Source organism: Vidua chalybeata, chromosome 9 (assembly GCF_026979565.1).
Source record: "Vidua chalybeata isolate OUT-0048 chromosome 9, bVidCha1 merged haplotype, whole genome shotgun sequence".
Classification (NCBI taxonomy): Eukaryota; Metazoa; Chordata; class Aves; order Passeriformes; family Viduidae; genus Vidua; species Vidua chalybeata.
The window spans coordinates 1,032,293-1,052,136 of record NC_071538.1 but is presented as its reverse complement, the minus strand read 5'-3'; the positions used below and the strand labels follow the sequence as shown (position 1 = coordinate 1,052,136).

The following is a 19,844-nucleotide window of genomic DNA, read 5'->3' as shown; positions in this document are numbered from 1 at the left end:
TTTTTTTTTTTTTGGGGTGATTTTTTTTTTTAGCAGATAACTAATATAGATAGGCTAACTAATTGCCCATATAAACTATCAGGGCTTGGTTCTGACTTCCCATTTCAAGTGTCACTGGTAATATGAACACTTAGGCTTTTTTTAGTATTTTTTTTCTAGTACTCACTCTCAATTTCTAGAAAGGAAAGTACCAAGTGACATCACTGATGTCCTTGCAATAACCCTATGTCCTCGGCTATTCCATTTTTCTGCAGCCCTAAACTAAAATAAACTTTTAAAAGATCTATCAATGCCTCCACAAGAGAAGAAGAATACAGAGCTTCAACTTCTTCAAGCACTTGAACTGTATTATAAAGACATATCACATTTGAGCTCCTTGAATCTGGTTCTCACTTAGCTTCTCCAATTTCTAATTCCCCTTTTGCAATACAATTGTATTTGTGTTTAATTATGAACATGAATCAGAGCTCCAGCTTAATGCAGTTTGTTTAAAAAAAAAAAAAAAAGGAAGTCCAAGTCAATATATTAAGAGGTATAAATGAGCAATTAACTATTGCATTTTACTATTGAGTATTTTAATGAAAAGACCTTGTTCCTAATTGAAGACTTCTCTCTGCCAGGTTAGTTAGATTTAAAATCAAATGAGATGAGGTCTCTGAAACAATTTACTCATGGGATGCTGCTTGGACTTAACTGTAACAAAAGAAATACATTTATTTCTAGCCATGTACTTAGCAAGCTTGTTTACTGCTTGTTTTAGGAAGAGTTTTAGGAAGAATCAAGTCTTTCATTCGCAGAACAGAAATTCAACTTCCAAGGGAATCCATTATGGATTGTACAAACTGCACCGTGTAATACACTTGTCCATAACCCAAGTCACTTCTGATTGCTACAACTACTGAATGTTAATTCATCTAGCTGCACCTTTGTGTAGGTACTTCTTTCCTTGTGTTCTCACTAGTTTCAATTACATTTCTAAAAGACACATAGTAAACATAGGCTGAACTAGTGAAGTGTGAATATACTTACAGTACAATATTTTGATGGAAATGTGGAAACATACACATAAAAGACAACAAGAAAGGAAACACAACTTACTCTAAGAGGATAATGAAAACCTAGCCTGACCTTGATATTTGCAGAGCCTGGGAAATGAGTAAAATGCCGACTCAGGTTCTAAGTGACCTTGTACAAAGTAAACAGCTAGTCCATGTGGTATTTCAAAATTGAAAACTAGAAGTAGAAAAAGGGAACAGCATTCAACTCTTAGCACTTTTTGCCCACTATGAAACTAAGTTACTTCCTGCATATTTCCCCTCAGAAAAGCCATATGGAGTAAGTCAGACATGTTTGCTGCTTTGATTGCTCCCACTTTCAGAGCCTCCGGAACTGCAAGGAACTCCAGGAGCCTCTCTTTTGGCAGACACAGGGTTCAAGGCCTCCCTCAAGCAGTTGTACCAGATCTCACTGATGAGATGACAGCCAGCCCTTCTCCTTCTTTATGTTACAAAAAAAATAAAGCCTGATTTATACAGGTAAAGCAGCACACAAAATTAGAACAATGCTACACCAAAAGTGAGGAGCATTAGCTTGAACAAAGCAGTCAGTGAAACAGTCACCCTGGAAAGCAGCACCAAAAAGCTGATCCTACCAAACCTTAGCGGGCTTGCATTAACCTCAATTCCAGCTGCATTGATCCTGCAGCTGGATGCAGGACCATCAGACAGTTCAAGCAGAGGACTTCATCTTTGGAAGAACAGACTTTCCAAAAAGGAGAACATTTTCTTGGCCTCTTAACAGCAGGAAAGTCTGCTGATGCACAGCTGGAGTATCAGAGGCTAAAGCTCCTGACAGCAGATCTAATACAGTTTAATCACTAAAAATATTTTGTAGGGCAAAGGGTGCAAATACTTTCCTGTGCCTTGAATAAAAAAAGATCAGTTCTTTGAAAACTGAGCTGGGAGGAGATGACAAAATCCCATCTCTCTCAAAATCGCAACCACCCCGGTACTGAGCTCAGACTGAACTGGAAGTCAGAACATCTTACAAGTTTAGTGTAAAGTGTACAAGTTTAGTGGAAAGGCAGCTTGGGAGAATCACAAACTGGTGCTCGGGGTCTTAAGAGACTCACTGGAAGGGGAGCATCAGGTGTGAAGAAGCTTTTATGCCATCATCCACTCAGAAGCTCAAGAAGTTTGTCATTTACCTCAGACACAGCAGACAGGGAAGAGGTCATTAGCTCTCCTGAAAGGGCTACCTGGGAACTATAGCCCAGATCTAGACAAAAACTCTTTGAAAGAGTAGTTTAATTCACAAAGTATTCCAAAGATTGCTGTATGGGTTTTGAATACAACCAGGGTAGCTCAAAAAAGCATGGCTCACTAGAACTGTTTGCATTTTTAATCCAAGTTTCAAAGGACTACTAAGTGAGAAGGTGAACAGCATCTTATCAAGACTCAAGAAGGGGCTAAGAGATAAGGACCAGTATTTGTATGAATGACCAAATCTAATAGTGGCAGAAGGTCATCAGTGCCACACTCCAAAGGACCATGCAGTTTCTCCTCCTCTCTAACCACACGTGTGTCTATTCAGGATGCCAGCTGGCAGGCCACAGCTGGCTGGAGAAGGACACTCCTCTGTCCAGTTCTTGGAACGCAAGAAAAATGTCTGCATTGACAGCGTAAGCCAACACGTATCCAGCAGCCCAAAGCTCAGTTTCCTCATGCTCCTGGGTGAGCCTCCTCAGCAAACAGAAAGGGAAAAATTGCATGGAACCATTGAGCCTTCCAGGAAAATGGCATCTATGAAAAATACTTTAGCTCCCATCTTTTTGAAATGTGCATTCGTAAAAGCATTCAGTTCAATCTTTAACCCAACAGAACTATCCATACTCCTTGAAATAGTTCAGCAACATTTAACACATACAGGCACTGGAGTGTCTAATTAATGACCTAGAAGGTGATGAAATGGTAGGCAGTGGTGGCTTTAACAAAATAACATTTATATTTTCCAAGAGGAAGCCAGGGATTTCAGACAGATTCAACCAAGTGAGGCTGCTGGGCAGTGCAACAGCAGGCGAGGCTCGAGGCACAAACGCCAAGCAAAACACAAAGGCAAACAGACCTGCTGCAGTAGGTTTGGGTTAGGCACTCCTTGAGGAAACACCAGCTTCCCTAGAAGAGCTCAGCAGGGACCTCTGCTCAATCACAGCTTTAATCAGCAAAATAAACACCTCTGAGCAGACATTTGACTGCAAGGAACAATAACTAATGCAAACACTCGTTGTGCAATGGTGATGGCACAGCCTCTGACAGGAATACATTTTGCAGTACTGAAGCCACCATCTCTGAATAAAAAAGAGGTAGAGTTCATAGTCTGACAGACTACTGGAGAGAAGAATTTCCTAGGAGACTTATAAAGGAATTGCGACTCACAAAGGGAGAAAGAGAGCTAATAAGGAGCATAATACATCAGTTATTGCAGAGAGGATACAGCACAAGGCAAAGCCTACAAAAGAAAATATTTGATTGGTCACGTAATTTGCTTTATTGGCACTAGATATCTCAAAGCAAAGAACTGCAAACTTCTCTGAAGAAGAGAGTCTTTATCCAGACCTAAATGTTCCAAGCAATAAACAGGCAATACTGAAAGGGATCTCAAGTGTGATGCCCAGATCACATGCAAGTTCTAGACCCTACAACAAAGCCACCTCCACAGCTCCCTGCAGGCAATCCAACAAATGACACTGATACTCTCATCCCCAAGGATGGCTTCAGGGGCACACTGAATTCCATGGACTGCACTGTTTGCACCTGCCAGAGTTGCATGTGTGTCTAGTAAAGGTCTTCCCTGCTTAAGTTTTACAGTAGTTCCCCCTGAAAAAAAGGACTGAAGTCAACTATTTTCCCCTTGCAGGAATTTTCTGAAGAACAAGCATCACAGCTCTCAAAAATGAGCTCCTTCCTCAGGATCTCACAGCATCTTTCTTCCAGAGCAGCCATTCCCAAACCTCAGGTTCTGGGGTTTCAGTTTTGCTTTTATTAGATCTCAAATAGATGTCAAATACCATCAAAGAAATCATAAAATTTAATAGCTTAATACATAATTTGAACACTTGAAGACGAATCTATAATTGTAATGAGCAGAGCAAGCATCTGTGTTTATTTTAGGCTAATATGGTAGAGAAAAGAGTTTAATTTCATAACCACACTGGGAAGCATGCAGTGGAACTAATGGGCTTTTACAAGGGATTTTACAAGCCCCAAATACAAAACTCTGGGCTTTAAGAGACTTATGCACGGCCTGATCCATTAAATACTGCCCTAAATCACTCCCCACAGACTACTGGGTAGAGACAGCAGTCCTGACCAAGCTCTTCAGAGGCAGTAATACAAGTGATCAGAACAAAATTCATTAAAAATTCATTAAAAGTGATGCACTAATGACAGACTGATTTAATATGGTGGTGGCAGGTGAAATGACTGGGGACAGCAGCAGGACAGAGAAGTAACCCACAGGAAATACATATCACCAAACTACTCTCTGCTCTGTCCTTCTCTTTACCTCCTCTGGAAAATCCAGTGAATCAGGGAAATACCAAACAAGTGAAAAGATCTGCAAGGCAAAAAAAAATTCAACAGCTGGAGCCAAAACTTACAATGAAAGCTTCATATTCTCAAGCTATCTCAGCAACCCATCTTCAGTAATTACCCAAAGACAAATCACCTCATTTTAAGTACAAGGGAAGGGACAGAAACTGCCAGAAACAAGTCAGCTGGAGATGTAACAACTGTTACCTATTAGCCTGGTCTCAAAGCAGACATCCACCAACCCAGCCTCACCAGAGGGGTCTGGCCCATCCTGTTTTAGTGCCAAGCACATAAAAGAGGTACTGAAAACCCAAGGACATCTCCAAAAGAGATCATTTGGCACATCTGACTGCTCAGAGCATTTCCCGAGCTGGAAAGCCAGCAAAGGCGTAAGGGAAGAGGCGGCAGCGTTGGATGCTGCCATTCTGTCATCACATCAGCTCAGCTGTTAACACCTCAGGTGTTTTATTACTGCTGCCTCCCACCCAAGGCCTGGAAATGAAAAGCAGCACCAAGCAAACAGGAGGTTGTGGTAGGTGTCCCAGAATCCATACGGGATAAAGGACTAAGGGTGTAACCTTTAACGCCTCTGGAATCCATCCCCTCCGCACGACACCGAGATCAAGGGCCACAAGAGAAACCAACAACATACAGGATAAAGTCTGTTTGTGTCCAGAACTTCGAACCACTTGTACACTCAAACTTGGAGCTGCCAGCTCTGGAGGCTGCCACGTGCTCCCTGCTCCCTTTGTATCTGCCAGTTCAAACATGACGGAAGAAAACAAATCATGATCCCTCTTGGCCTCTGTCAGAGCTGTCTCTTGGAGATAGCACTGCAGTGACACCAGCCAACTGGTCAAGCTTGGCATAGACAGATCCCAGCCAGTACCAAAGAGGCCACTCTGCTTTTTAATAAAGCCTGGAAAAGCACCAGGAAGCTGATCACTGCTGCACTGCTGAGGAAGATGACTGCAGTTCTCATGGGAGCATGACCCAACCTCCCTGAGCTCACACAAAGGTCTTGGGACGTCACCAGGAGGGAAAAGAGAACAGCCCTGACAGGGCTCTCTGTCACATAACCATCAACACTCTCCGTAAAATAGCAAAGATGTATGTTTAATGATTTAGGAGACTGGCATGTTCAATATTTATCATCCATGTCACCTATTGTCAGAGTTAATTCCTCTACATTTTGATCCTCTAAGTACTCCAAGAAGGCAGCATTTTTTGGAACACTCAACTAACATGACTTGTCACTGTGTACTGTGGTGACACAAGACCTGAGGAAAGTGATATTTGCTAAAGAAAGTTTTAAGAAACAAAATACCGGAGCATATGATCTTACATTAAAATGTTACATATTAGCCTTTTGATGTTTATCCTTCTTCTCAGAAAAGGAAAGTCACGTCTGCCCAGAGTTTAAGACTGGGACTTTCAAAGAAAACCAAGGCAGGGAGCAAATATTACTCTAATTAAATAGGCATCGAACCCTTAACGCCCACTTTGAAAATTCCTGCCTAGAGCTCTGCAGAAAAAGTAACCCTTGTGCTAGTGTTTAAGAGCATATGACCAGGCTAACAGCTATTTTAATTAAAAAGCACAGCCCTGCTGCCTGAAGAGCTTTTCTGCTCAAGACAAACATTTGCTGCTTAAGCTAGCTCCCAGTGCTGGAGTTCTTTGGTGGAGTCAGCTGTTAGCACACTGTGCTTCCCTTAGAGACAAAGGTCGCCTAGATTTTAAAATATACAGTTCACTGGAGCCCTCTTTTCAGGGGAAAACAAAGCCTAAACAAATATAACTGCCATGGGAGTCTTGCCTTCCCAGCCAGAGGGGTAGAAACAATGAAAGGGAGCAAGCAGGCCAAGCCTGCAAGTGAAGTATGATAATGTAGATCTTCCAGAACCCGCTTGAGAGTGGCATGGGGTCCCCCAAACCCAGAGACTCACCCCACAGCTTCTGATGCAGCAAACTGTGCAAAAGACTTAACTCCATGGAGGGCACAAATCTTTATCTGTGCTGTGCACTGCTCCTGAAACATGATTTGGGCCAAAAACAAATTCATGGTGAGCCTCTAAAACACTGCAGACTTTCCAGGGGAGCAGGAGTCTTTCTTAGACATACAAGAAAAGCATAAGCATTTACAGCATTTAGTATTGGTAATCACATAGGCACTCAAGACATCTTTCTAGACCCAAAGCTGCACAGGTTAGGTCAACAGAATCAACAGGTGCAGTTTAAACCAAGCTATGTTTCTTTAGATTAATTGTAGCTAGAATGACTGAGTAGCCTTTAAATTCTCAGATGGTTTCCCCATGTGTGTGGAAGGACACCCTAATCTTCCATATGACTTTCAGCCCCGGACTGCCATCACTTCCCTCTGCATCCAGTCATTTTGAGACTGCTCTGCGACTTTTAATTCCTGATCCCAGGGGAAAAAAAAAAAAAAAAAAGGCAAGAAAGGGAAAAAAAAAAAAAGGCAAGCTGGACAGGTTTTTTTACTAGATTAGTGAGTTAAAATGGCACAGTCCAACAAATCCCAGAGCCAGCTCAAGGGAAGGGGAAGAGTGTCTGTGAGCAGGGAGAGAAGGTAGTGACTTCCCTCCTCAGACCACAGTGAGGCTGAAGAACAGCAGCATAAAACAGCAGCATAAAGTCCTCACATGGCACTTCATCCTGATATTAGCCAGGATTTTTGGCTAACTTTGACTCAAACCACACTTACACCAAATTCTCTGTCCAGTCATGCACAGAGGAATAGACTTCACACTCTCACAAAAGCACCCAGGACTGTTTCCAAGGAAAGGTGGAGCTTCATTACACATCTTTGAAAAGACCCAACAAACACTGGTTCTAACAAAGGCAGTATCCTGGGACAAGATAAAGCCATCTTCAAACAAACCAACAATCAGTTAACATTCAGCAACAGGAAAGATCTGGGGCAGTTTCACCCCAACACACCCGAGACTGCCTTGCCAGTTACAAATTTATGAGATTGATAATCACTGTAAACATATGAAATACGAGAACTCTGAAGGTGACAAAAACACTGGTGACAGCAGGAATTTCACATCATTGTTTTTGAAAGGCAAGATTTTATCTTTCCGGAAAAAACAGCAAAATGAGAATGAGAAGGCAGGCACTTCAACAGAAAAGGAGCAGTGAGCTCTGTTTGAGGAGCAGGAAAAAAGACTGAAGGCAAACAGCACCACAAAAAGTAGGAGCAAGCAGCAAAAGAAAAGAGTATTTAAAAAAAAAAAAAAAAAAAAAAAAAAAAAAGCATAGTTACGTAGTCCAGCCTACCCCCTGTCAAGGAATTACAAGAGGCAGATGGTTACCAAAAGGAACTAGGACAAATTCTGTCTCAGTAAAGGTTGCTCCAATATTATTTTACACAAAACTTGTCTTGATCAGATGCAGTACAACTTCTTAATTTTTCTAGCAAGGAATGGGACTCCTTTCTCTGTGCCATGAAGCACAAACCATATTAACAAACACTAGTGAGCATCACCCACAGCACAAAGATTAAATAAAGACTAAAACTGCAGACAAACTCAATCTTCCCCAAGAATAGTTGACAAGTATTTGAAAGCAGAGACTGTTACAAATACAGCACATCTACACAGTCAGGTATTCTTAGAAAACTTAACATCCTTTCATTTTTGGTTGATGTTTCCTTACAGGTATGGGTATTTGGGCTTTTGGTTTTTTTTAGGCAGTACATAATGTCCCCTAACCTCATGATCTCATTGGAAGCTTTTGTTTTCCTGAAGTGTTCATTCTCACAGTTTAGCCCTGTTGAGCTATAGCATTTATCAGGACAGACTCCAAAAGAGCTGCCTGCTCAGCTCTCCCCTCTTTACTTACCTTAGAGATGATTTAGAATGTTATAAACCCCTGTGTGTAAAGGATGGACCTGCACTCATGCATTTCCTTACTGCTGAATAACTGATGTTCTATTGTTTACTCCTGTCAGCACTAACTGCAGTTTAACCTTGAAAAAAGATAATCTTTCTCTCCAAACTATTGCAGAAGTCCTCTATCCATCCTCCCTGGTTTGAGCCCTGCCTCAGTGTCACCTCTCATGTCTCTGCACTGGATGTGTAGTGGTTTAGTGCTTTCCTCACCCTCTTGGTCTCTAATTGAAGATGCAGGGAAGAGATTGGAGTCCATTCATAAAAAAAAAAGAAAAAAAAAAAGCAGGCTTCTTTCACAAAAATTGCTACTGAAATGACAGAGAGGAGTCATAGAAACTTGCACTGTGCATTCCAGACAGGACAGTCAAGTTCCATAAAGGTTCTAACCTTCATTGCTCAAACAGCCAAGCTGCTGCTTCCTAAATTGTGAGATAATTTTTATTTCCACACTGACCTAATCCTAGAAAGACAACGGCCTTGAGAAGCCATCAGCTAAATCCACTGCTGCACTGATAACTTCAGCTGCACCACAAACAAGGAAATTCTCAGAAAGCCCATTCCATTAAATTGTGCCAGAGATCCAAGGGGACCTAATGCTGGGGGAGCTCCTCTCTCTTTCCAGGGTTTTCCTGGAAGGAAGCATCCTTCACACACGCAAGGTTTTCTGGAAGTGCCATCCACACAGGAGAAAGATGGCACAAGAAAGGCCACAACACTGCCTCACCACTTTTCCCAATGCCACTCAGAGCCCATAAGAGGTTCAGAGAGGGAACCACCACAACTGCATTGCAAAGAGTAGACTGGGGAGACAATCTACCACGAAACCTAACAGAATCACAGCCTATTGCTGCTGGTAGAGTGACCAAGGTCTCTTCCAGGGGAGTTGCAGAAGTCATCCCTAGCTGACAGCAGGCATCCACCTAAGTCCTGGAAGCCAAGCTAAATTTATGATGCTGGAATAATAATCCCTTGGAGATTGTATGCTCATGATCATTATACCCTCTGTGCTTGGGAGCAAGACAGGTTAATTTGCTACTGACAGGCGCCAGAAATCATAACAAGGGTTATAATTTCTGTGGGATGGAGCAAGACTATAGGGGTCACTAAGGGTTTGTTTGCTCCACACCCAAGCTCTCATGTTTTCCTTTGCGGGTTTCACTTTCTGCAGGCTTTCAGGACATGGAGAAGTAGTACAGAAGCAAGGACACTTGCTCATTGAGGGAAGGACTCATTTTCTCCTATTTGCACATGGTTTCAAAGAGCTATGCAAACTGTGGTGCACTTCACTCTTACGTGGTTTTCACTTCATTTAAGAATATATAATTCTTTTAAGTTAATGAGGATTCTTAACTGGCAGCCTCCTTCGCATTTAATGACAAACTTTTTAAAACCAGAATTAATGTTCTCTGAGGAAAAAAGCATTTTAAAAACTGGTTTTAGGATGTTTTTTTTTTCCCTATGATTTTCTAATAAGGGCAAAACCACACTCAGCTGAAAAAGTGCGTCAGCTAAGAAAGACTAGTATGACTCAAAAAAACTCAGCCCAAAACCGGAGGTGTTTGTTTATTTTTGAGGTATGGAGACATTTTGCAACTAAATATGACACCGTTTCCTGTAAGCTGCTTCCTTATATTGTGCATAACACTTTCTTGAAATTCACACTTTTTTCCCCTTCAGACTCATTTATGAGTCAGAGAACTCTAGATAAAAAAAAGTCAAGCAGGAAAATAACAGTACCAAAACCATAAGCTTCCCATATATACACTACTCTTCCCTCCTTTCCCCCTTACCTTTCAGATTTGCCCTGTTTCTCAGCAGCATTACTATAATCAACATGATCATTATCCCAACTTAGAAATGTATCAGCAAATGCCCACAGCTGTAACAGCAAAGCCATGTCTGGTGCTTTTGGAAAACGCTTCTCCATTTACAAAGTAAATCCACACAAGAAGCGCAACTCGTGGGGAAATTGTCCCTCGTTGTGGCGGTTCTGATGCCGACAGCTTTTCTTTGAAGGGTTGCACTGGCAGCTGCCCCTGACTGCAGGCACAGGCACGGGGTCAGGGCCATCATGCCTGGTTGGTCCCCCCAGACGTACCTGTCCACTGGGGTGGGCAGCGGCAGTTGTAGGTGTTCACCCCGTCCACGCAAACACCCCCGTTCAGGCACTTGTGGTTCGGGCAGTCGTCCACGTTGTGGCCGCAGACGCTCCCCTCGAAACCTGGACAAAGCAGAAACAACAGCAGGCTGAAAAGGGCTTCCAAGCTCTTTTGAAGAGAATTCACCCCTCACGCGGCTTCCCCTCCTTTTCTTTTCCTTGAACATTTGCTCTGTTCACCTAATCCTGGTGAATCCCCACCTAGCACCACTTTGTTGAATGCCTTTGCTGATAGCATGCGGGTCAGGTGACACACTTCAGGTTAAAACACTTCCACCATGGGTAGATGGCCAACTGTGCTTTCACAACCCCAAGGGCTTGAGGAGTTTCTCTTTAAGTGACTGAGGAGCACTGTCTTTTAAAGCAAACAAAGTGAAGACCAAGACATTTCGATTACCATGAGATAACTTGTCACTGCCCACCAAGCATCAGCCAGGACAAGTTTTTCCCATGGTAAAAAAAGGGCTGGCATTCATTTCATGGATACCTCAGCACAGTCTGCCTTGGATACCTCAAAGGAAAGTCCTTCCTTTGAAAAGGAGTTTCTAAAGTCTTGATCTGGCTCTCTTCAGTGTTAGACAAGTCAGTCAATCAACAAATCAGCCACCACCCAAGTGATGCTTACATACTAAGCCCTGCCTGAAAAGCAGAAGAAATCAGATACCCTTCCCCAATGAAAATCCAGGCTCCTAATGAACACACTGACAAAATAGTCTTGCTAGAGCTCCGTCTCCTTTTCGAAGAAGAAGTGGGGACATTAGGGAAGGGAGCTGTCAGTGATGTGTCTTCCCATTGGTTTCCCCTGCTGATTTATTTCATGCTTCATTAAATAAACCTGCCATTTCTGCTGGATGAGAGAGCTATTTATCAAAGCACAAGTGGAATGCATGCTAATATGGATGAAGTAAATGATTCCAGAACACACATGTTAATTTCAAACACCAGCTCTGCCTCTTCACTGCTTTGGAATGCAATATTAACATGACACAGTTCTCTCATCCAAAATCATGCTTCAACCCCTCTACTTTTGATGCCCTGTTCCAGACGCTTCCACAACATCTGTGTCAAGTCACACAGACCCTCTCAGTAACATCTGCTCCAGCACAGATCGTGCTGTGTGGCAGATGAGACTGAGACTATAAAGCTCTGAGCCAGCTTCTCCAGACTACTGCTGCTCTCCAGAGACTTGAGGTGATTCATGTGCATTCCCATCTCTTGAACTTCTCCAGCTCTACAGAAGAGCTGGGAAGCACCAAGCTGTATCAAGTGCATTAGCATCAGCAAGGAACAACAGGCTCAACGTTACAAAACAAAACAAAAAAACCCAAAACTACAAGACCTTCAATATTACTCCATCCCTTCAAAGCCCTTCCAACCTCCTCCCAAGATCCTAGAAATTCTGTGACAGTAGGGAAGCTTAAAGCAAAGAGGAAATATAACATGCTTTCCCAGAGTCCTCATCATTACAGCAGCACATTCCTGGCAAAAGCTGCTGAAGAACAACCACCAGGGAAAACAATTAGCTTTAGATCCCCATGTTTAAAAGTGTATAAAGCTACCAAGCTTGAGCAAAGGCTCAGCTGTAAAACACAAGGGTGTCCTATCAGCTTGTGTTCCAGCTTGGGGGGAATCATCCCACTGATCACATATTGCACTCATGCCAGCACATGATCAGGATGGAAATAACACCCACAACGACAAAAGATTTAAGTTCTTATCTCTTCGGTTTGTATAATATGAAGACCAGCCCTACTTTCTAGTAAACAAATTTCTGACAGCAGGCATTTACACTCTCTCACTGTACTTCACACAAATTTTAAAAGGCTCAATAATTTGCAGAATAAAGCATGGAAGTCACCCCACTACTAAAATCTCACCAAGCCGTTCTATATTTTCACATTTTAACCGGTTATACTACCAAAGAGCTGCTCTGAGATATGTGAGCTTTTCTCTAGCTGGGTCCCAGGATCTAATTCTGCAGTTATATAACCTGACTCTCTTCCAGAAAGCCACAGAGTTCTCTGTTTTAATGTATTTGGACACCTGGCACTGTTTCCTGCTCCCCCCTGTGCTGGGACTTACATGTTGTCCTGTGTTTTCTCCCTGCACGAGAGCAGTTTGCAATCCATATCCTGACTTTTGCTCCGTATCTCAAAGCACATCAAACTAAGGAATGAGAACCTCAAGGGGAAAAGCGTTCCCACTGCTAACAGCATGTTGTTCTTCCCCTAGTACACAGACTGACACAAGCAGATAACTTTATTCCTATGTCATCTGAAATCTCCACCCTGTTGCAGAGGATCTGATCCAATTCCCTCTAAATCTTAGTCCTTTAGCCTTATTTCAACCTATAAATCACACCTCAGACTTTCTAGGCTGGTTTCAGGGCCAGTTAGGACTGGGGACAGGAAATTATGCCTGAAAAATGTCATGTTATTTCCAGACTTAGGGCCTGCTGACAGGAAATCAGGGATGGAGAGCTAAAATTAAGCTGGACTACTCCAGGTAGCACCTGGGCTGCTCATCTGGAGCAGAGGGGCACCCACCTCAGCTGGAACCGCAGGGCTGCGGCCACGGAGAAGCCCAGGGCTCAGGGGAAGGTGCTCATCCCCGAGGGGCAGCACGGGGAGCTCCGTGTGCGTCGGGCCCCAGCGGTGGCGCGGCGTGACGCCCGGCCAGGAACCCGCGTGAGCTTGCTTCCTCTTCCCGGGAAGTGCTGCAGCTCTCACAAACAGCTCGCTCCAGCCTGACAGATCGCTTCCTGAACAAGCCCTTGGAATTCCCTAGGGTCCTTATCCTAGTTAATGGGTAATTATTTTGATGGATAACAATGAATAATCACTTTCCCAGCTAAGAACTTCCTCTATTGACTTGTTTAGCATTCCATTAAAGGTTAGTTGCCAAATGAAGTCCTTTTTTGTCAAATACTTATAACTACTACCTCATTCTTATATTCAAAGGAGTTGCTAATGCTTCAGGTTACATCTCCTACAAGGAATTTTCTTTTCACTACTACACTGTTATGACTGACCTAACATGCTCACTTGCCTACAATCCTGTTCCTACTTAAATCAACAAAGCCCAGAGGAAAAATTATTAAGTCAAACGTATAAAAAAAAATGTGGTTACCTTCCAGAGAGATGCAAAACCAGTAGTGTATATATGCAACTTCACTTGATGCTTGCCACCAAACTCTGACTTAACACACATGACTTCAAGGATTACCTAATGCAGGATTTGTTTGTGTACATCCACAAGTGACATGGGGAACCTGGGAATTTTAAATAGCAGCTGGACTGCACTGTACATAAACAGTACTTGTGTGACAGTAGAAGAAGCTGCTGTGACACACAGCTCCAGGTTCTAGGTTTTTCCCACTTTTTCAAGCTCTCATTCTCACCTATCTGTATTTACCAATAGATTAAACTCACTGAAAAGCTAAGAAGGAAACATCTACAGGAAACAAGAACCCATTTCAAGGCCAGTGCAGTAATAGCCTAATTATGCCTAAACTGCTGCTTGGGCACAGTTTCTTCAAAGTGCTTTTACAGGTCACGAGATGCAAAATCCTATCAAAAACCACTCCAGCAGTTTGAGATGTAACTGCCTCCTGCCTCTGTGGCCAGAACACTCAGCGATGGCAGCATCTGAAGGCAGTCCAGAAGGGCCAGAGCAATTCCATTTATAGTCACAGCATCATCGGCATCGCTCCAATTCAGAGAGGGAATCTAAAGTGGAATTTCTCCTCCATAATCTTGGCACTGTCTTCTAGAGGAGCAGGCCTTGTTCACATCCTCCCCAGGCGTGACAGGCCACCATTTCTCTTCTCTTTCTGTTGACCTTTCCTTCCCAGGCAGAACCTTTTCCAACACTTCAGAAATTCTGCTCTGCATGCTCTGCACTAAGGGGGGAAAGAAATGGCCGGGTGCCCTGCCTTTATCAGAGAGTTTAATGTAAGCATTTGGGCCTCTCCAACAGCTCCCTTTTTTGCTGTTTTTCAAATAACTGGTTTAAAAAAAAAAAAAAAAAGAAAAAAAAAATCAAGCTAGCAAAACAGCATGGCCAACTTAAACAAATACAGGAAATAGAAAAGTAAAGGCGCTCAGAGCCACATCAATTCACCCCCACAATACACACTGTGTAACAGTTAAAAAAGACAGCTAATAATCCAAAACGTGTGAGGAGAGTAGGTGTGTAACTGTTACTATAGTAATCTCATTTCCATTTCCTGACAATATTTCAGCCAGCCCACACACTTGTCTTAGGGAAAGTCTGCTCCTACTCAATCTCGTGCCCCTGTAAGAGAATCTCTAAAGCAAACTCATCAGCTTGACAGGATCAAGTCCTTCCAACTTTATCTTTCTCTCTTCTTCCTCCCACTACACTGCACCTGCATGAGACCTTAAAGTCCTTGAATTGGATAAACAGATCTGCCTTTAAATGAAATTCTGAATTTCTGGACAAGACTGTTAATCCAGAGATACTTGGTTTATAATTTCATTTTAAAAAGATGCAAAGCAGAAAAGCAATAAATTCCTCCAGGGCAATGGTTAGTTAAGATACTGCATTTTCAAAGACTCTTTCAGAGTGCTCTCCCTCCAAGCATAGTTAGAACAATCGCTTTCAAAAATAAGGATCCATCCTTCTACTTTTAGACTGACTTGGCAAAATTCTTCAAAGTCACATGCCTGCTCAGACAACCCAGAAAGTCGTTGTGCAGACACTAAGGTTGGCAATGTATGTTTAAGGTCATCTGAGCCAACACCTCAAGACAAGGGTCTCCAAAAAGAGAACAGTTTTCACGAGTTCTAAATGCCCTTTCCACACAGACCTGTGACTTTAGATTATCTTCGTGAGAACACAGCCACTCTATTCCGTCCCAAACAGTATAGGGTAGCTGCATCTTTCACATAAATAACAGTAGAGACATGCTTAAGGGAAGAGAGTTTACTTTTCTAGATTACCACACACTGAGTCTGTGTGTGCCAAACTGCAATACACTCAAGTAGGAAGTCTAGGCAAAAGCATTTCCAAACAGTCAGTTTCCCATGGAGTTGAATTACTCCGTAAAAAAAAAAAAAAATCAGTCTAAAAATACCCTGAATATGCAAAGACAACTAGTAGGGCCCTGTGGTCAAGGCTGAGAAGTGGATAGGGAAGAGGACAGCATGAGACCAGCATCCCAACCAGGTGGCACATGGCCACTTGTAGAGGTGACACAAAACCAGTGCAGCCCCTGATCCTGAGCTAGCATGTCACCCCTACTGTGCATGAACTCAGGGCAGCAAACAGCATCGGAAAACAAGCAATCAAAATTTATCTGGAGACAAAAAGGGTGTGGTGAGTTGGAACTGATGTTCTGTTAGATTTGGAGGAACTGGAGAAAGAAAAAAATAAGAGCATAGAACTTAGTGTGTCTTAGGGCTACAGACAGAGAAGGAAAAAGACACATGCAATCTTCAAACACTGAAGTTAACTGAGACCTTTACTGACACAAAACAATGTACTTGTAGACGCTTATGTTCATGGAATTTCACATTCCAAATGGGTGTTATGAGATGCCACCCTAATCTCCTTAAATCTACCTCGTAGACTTTACCTATTTGATTCTCTAACTGGGCTCCAAAGAAATTTGTAATTTCTAACCATCTTCCCCTTCCTTCCTTTTGTGTCCTGAAATCCTGGCACTCAGAAACGAACATCCTACAGAGCTCCCCAGCTTGCTGAGATTTCTCCCTTGCACCTGACATTGCACACACGTCCCACAGAAACCCCGAGAGAAGCTCTTTGGAGGAGCAGGCAGGAGTGCAGAAACAAGGCTGCGGCGCCAAGCTCCTTGGAGCCTTACCGGGCAGGCAGTTGCACTCGAAGGTGAAGTCACTGGTTTGGTGGCAGGTGCCCCCGTTCATGCAGGGGGACGGGGAGCAGGGCACGTAGACTCTCTCGCAGCGGTGGCCTGTGTAGCCCAGCTTGCACTGGCACTGGTAGGAGCCGGGCAGGTTGACGCAGGTGCCACCATGCTGGCACAGGCCCGGCGTGGCACATTCGTTCACGTCTGTCTCACACCTCTGGCCAGTGTAGCCCGCCAGGCAGGTGCAGGAGAACTTATTTCCAGACACAGTGCATGTACTTCCATTGGCACAAGGTTGAGATGTGCAGGCATCAATCCACTGGCATTCCTTTCCTTTAAGAAATCAAGGCAGATTGACAAAAAAGTTATTTCTCTAGAAAACAGTATCTCTTTTATGCTGCCTCAAAATTTTTACTGAATTAGATCTTTACATTACTACAGGAAAACTGATGTCTGCATTTTACCGTATTATACCTGAAATGGAAATGAATTTGTGGTTACAGTACAAAGCTGTTTACCGGGTTGCAGCAAGATACAGAATGTTACGATTTTTAAAATTACCTGAAGTCATACTACACACACTGACAGCCACTCTTCTTCAACCTCCCCTTCAAGAGTGAAAGGAATAAATAAGGAATAAATTTCCATGCTTCCCCTCCAGCATCAAAATATTGTTTTCCCATAGAAAGATTTTGCTGGCCAAATTAGCTGCCTTTTTTTTTTTTTTTTCTTTCTTTCTTTCCCCTAGAAACTAGACTCTGAATTCAAAGTGTAATAGCCACTCCAGAGTAGATTCTGCATTCAGTTTTCCCATGTGGACAACCCCACAAGATCCAAATATTTTTCTGCTTACGTGTAAAGGGTAGGGAGTCTGATTCCCTATTCCCCTTTGCTTTTTTTGGTCATGAAGTCATTTAGACTTCCTCTCATTTCCTGCGCTGGAGCTAGAAAGTTTGAGAGCATATTACAACTGCCCCAGAACATTCCAGGGCGAAGCTGTTCCCAAAGGAGGGGGTCTGGAGGCACAGATGCAGAAGCCCACCTGTGAAACCTGGAAGACAGACGCACTCGTACGTGTCCTGGCCGTGGGGGTGACAAGTGCCTCCGTTCAGGCAGGGCTGGGACACGTAGCAGAGGTGAGATTCTGAGTACTGACATTCCTCTCCCGTGAATCCTGGGGCACACTTGCAGGTTGGTTTTCCTATCAGGGATGCAGCTTCACAGGTTCCCCCGTTCTTACAGGTATTGCTCTCACAGGGGTTTCGATACTGACAGTAGTCTCCAAGAAAACCTTCTCGACACCTGCAAGAGAGGAGAAATGAAGTGCAGTGGTCCCACCTGAAGCCCTGCTGTTCTGGGAAGATTCCAGGAATTAAGTCCCATGACCACCAAAAATCTTGAAGTTTGCCATAATTGATGGTGACACTAACAAACCTAAAGGCTGACGTCACACGTGTAACAGGGACTTCCTGTGGAACTGTCTCAAATGAGAGCACTGAAAACTAAAGTGCAAATGGTGAAATCGCTCATTGCAAAATAAATACCACATTCAATCAGGGCTGTATCAAATGCAGAACCTCATTTTTGCACTTCCCTTCAAAACTTCAGTAAAAGCCTACGTGTTAAAGAACTGCTGAGTAACAATTCCTTACACCTACTCCCATTCTAACAAGCACCCTTTTCTGGAAGAAAATCAAGCACTTCAATAAGGCATTAACACCAGGTATTATCCATCTTCCAAGAATATTTATAAACATCGTGCAAATGCAGTGTCTGGGGACCTGGAGATCTGCAGCAACCCTTTCTCCACAAGGCTCCCGTGAGACAGGAATACACTGTTATCCTCATGCTGATAAGTGCATCTGGGACTGGGACTGGCTGCAGCCTGCACTCAAATAGCAACACAAGCGCTGCAGTCAGGTCTCCCACGCCCCTGACGAGCACCCTAACGACAAGGTCATTGTTCCTCTGTCTCCCACAGAAAAATGAGTACACACACACTATCTACAGCCAGGGCAGTATTTTATACAAAGATCTCCGACTGCAGAATGATTGCAGTTACTTCTCTCTAACTTAAACTTATGTCAATACAGTCTGACTACGCTTGTCAGCTGTAATCCATCTTTTAACTGGCCTTTGTACTACAGATTTACCATTTAACTTCCAGAGACAGAGGATCCAGGCTAGCAAGCCTGCAAAGCCCACCTCCGTGGCCCCCCCAGGTCCATTTGCTTCTATCAGGTAGCAGAAAGCTGCAAGGGTATGTACTGGATAAAAGTAACACCTAACACACAGGACTGTCCCCTTGCAGCTCTTTCTGGAGTGCACAGCTGCCTGCTCTAACCTGTGAGTAACCCAAGAGACAGCCCAAGAGAACACATATTTCACTGTAAAAAAAAAAAAAAAAAAAAAAAAAGATGAACATTAGATATGCTTCAGATCAGGAAAGGGGCAATTATTAAATCAGTGAGTTACTCATATCTGAAGGGAGGAGATTCCAACAGCTAGAAATGCACAAAGTCTCTGGTCCTCAAGCAGGAATGTGACAGTAAAAAGACTGTTTTTTTCCTTATGCACTTAAAAGTGTATGGTAGATTGGAGGAAGAAAAAAGCACAACCACATCAACAGCAACAACCATCACCATTAAAAAAAAAAAAAACAAACCAAAATACCAAAAAAACCCAAAAACATCACAACAAAACCCCACAACTTGCAAAACCAAAGAATGGACATGAAGTTGTGGTAAACAGAATCCTACAAGAATCTGCCTTTGTTCCTATGTGATTCAACACATCTATTGATTATTAACAATGGGAAACATCAATGCTGGTCAAATATGTAGATAGGAGAGAAGACAAGTTCTTGATAGAGAGTAGCAACATTCTTAACAAGGCAGTCAGCACCCAAAATGCACTTTAGCTCTGCAAAGTCATACATCTAGAAACAAAACACATAGGGTATCCCCCCCCAAAACAGGAAACTGAGCTGGGAACAGCATACTTGCTCTGGGGATTCCTAACAGCCACATAAATGTGAATTCCTAGCATGACAATTTGGCCAGGGATAATTTACATGTACAAATGGCAAATATCAAGAAGGACTAAATGAGATTATGCTACACCTGATAAATGTTTGGTACAGCCACTACATCAGTTCTGGTTTTTGCTCTTTCAGAGGGGAGAGCTCAAATGAATTCAAAGAAGCCAAGTCATGATTAATAGAAAACTCTGGCCACAATGAAAAGCTCAGGTGGCTCAGTCTATTTAGCAAAGGGAAAAGGGAACAAACAGTTAATCAAAATCTCCAAGTGTCCACTATGAAACATGGATTT

At 43.0% G+C, this 19,844-nt stretch overlaps 1 protein-coding gene across 2 annotated transcripts in view; it reads right to left on the bottom strand.

Moving 5' to 3' along the window:
• The window catches only part of NOTCH2 (notch receptor 2), an 82,923-nt gene that overhangs the window by 46,017 nt on the left and 17,062 nt on the right, over positions 1-19,844 (bottom strand). For both annotated transcript variants that reach the window (XM_053950116.1, XM_053950117.1), the window contains exons 3-5: positions 17,555-17,814; positions 16,510-16,845; positions 10,602-10,724 (exon numbers count right to left, since the gene is read on the bottom strand). In XM_053950116.1, coding sequence (XP_053806091.1) covers positions 10,602-10,724; positions 16,510-16,845; positions 17,555-17,814 — 719 coding nt within the window. The remainder of the gene's footprint in view (positions 1-10,601; positions 10,725-16,509; positions 16,846-17,554; positions 17,815-19,844) is intronic.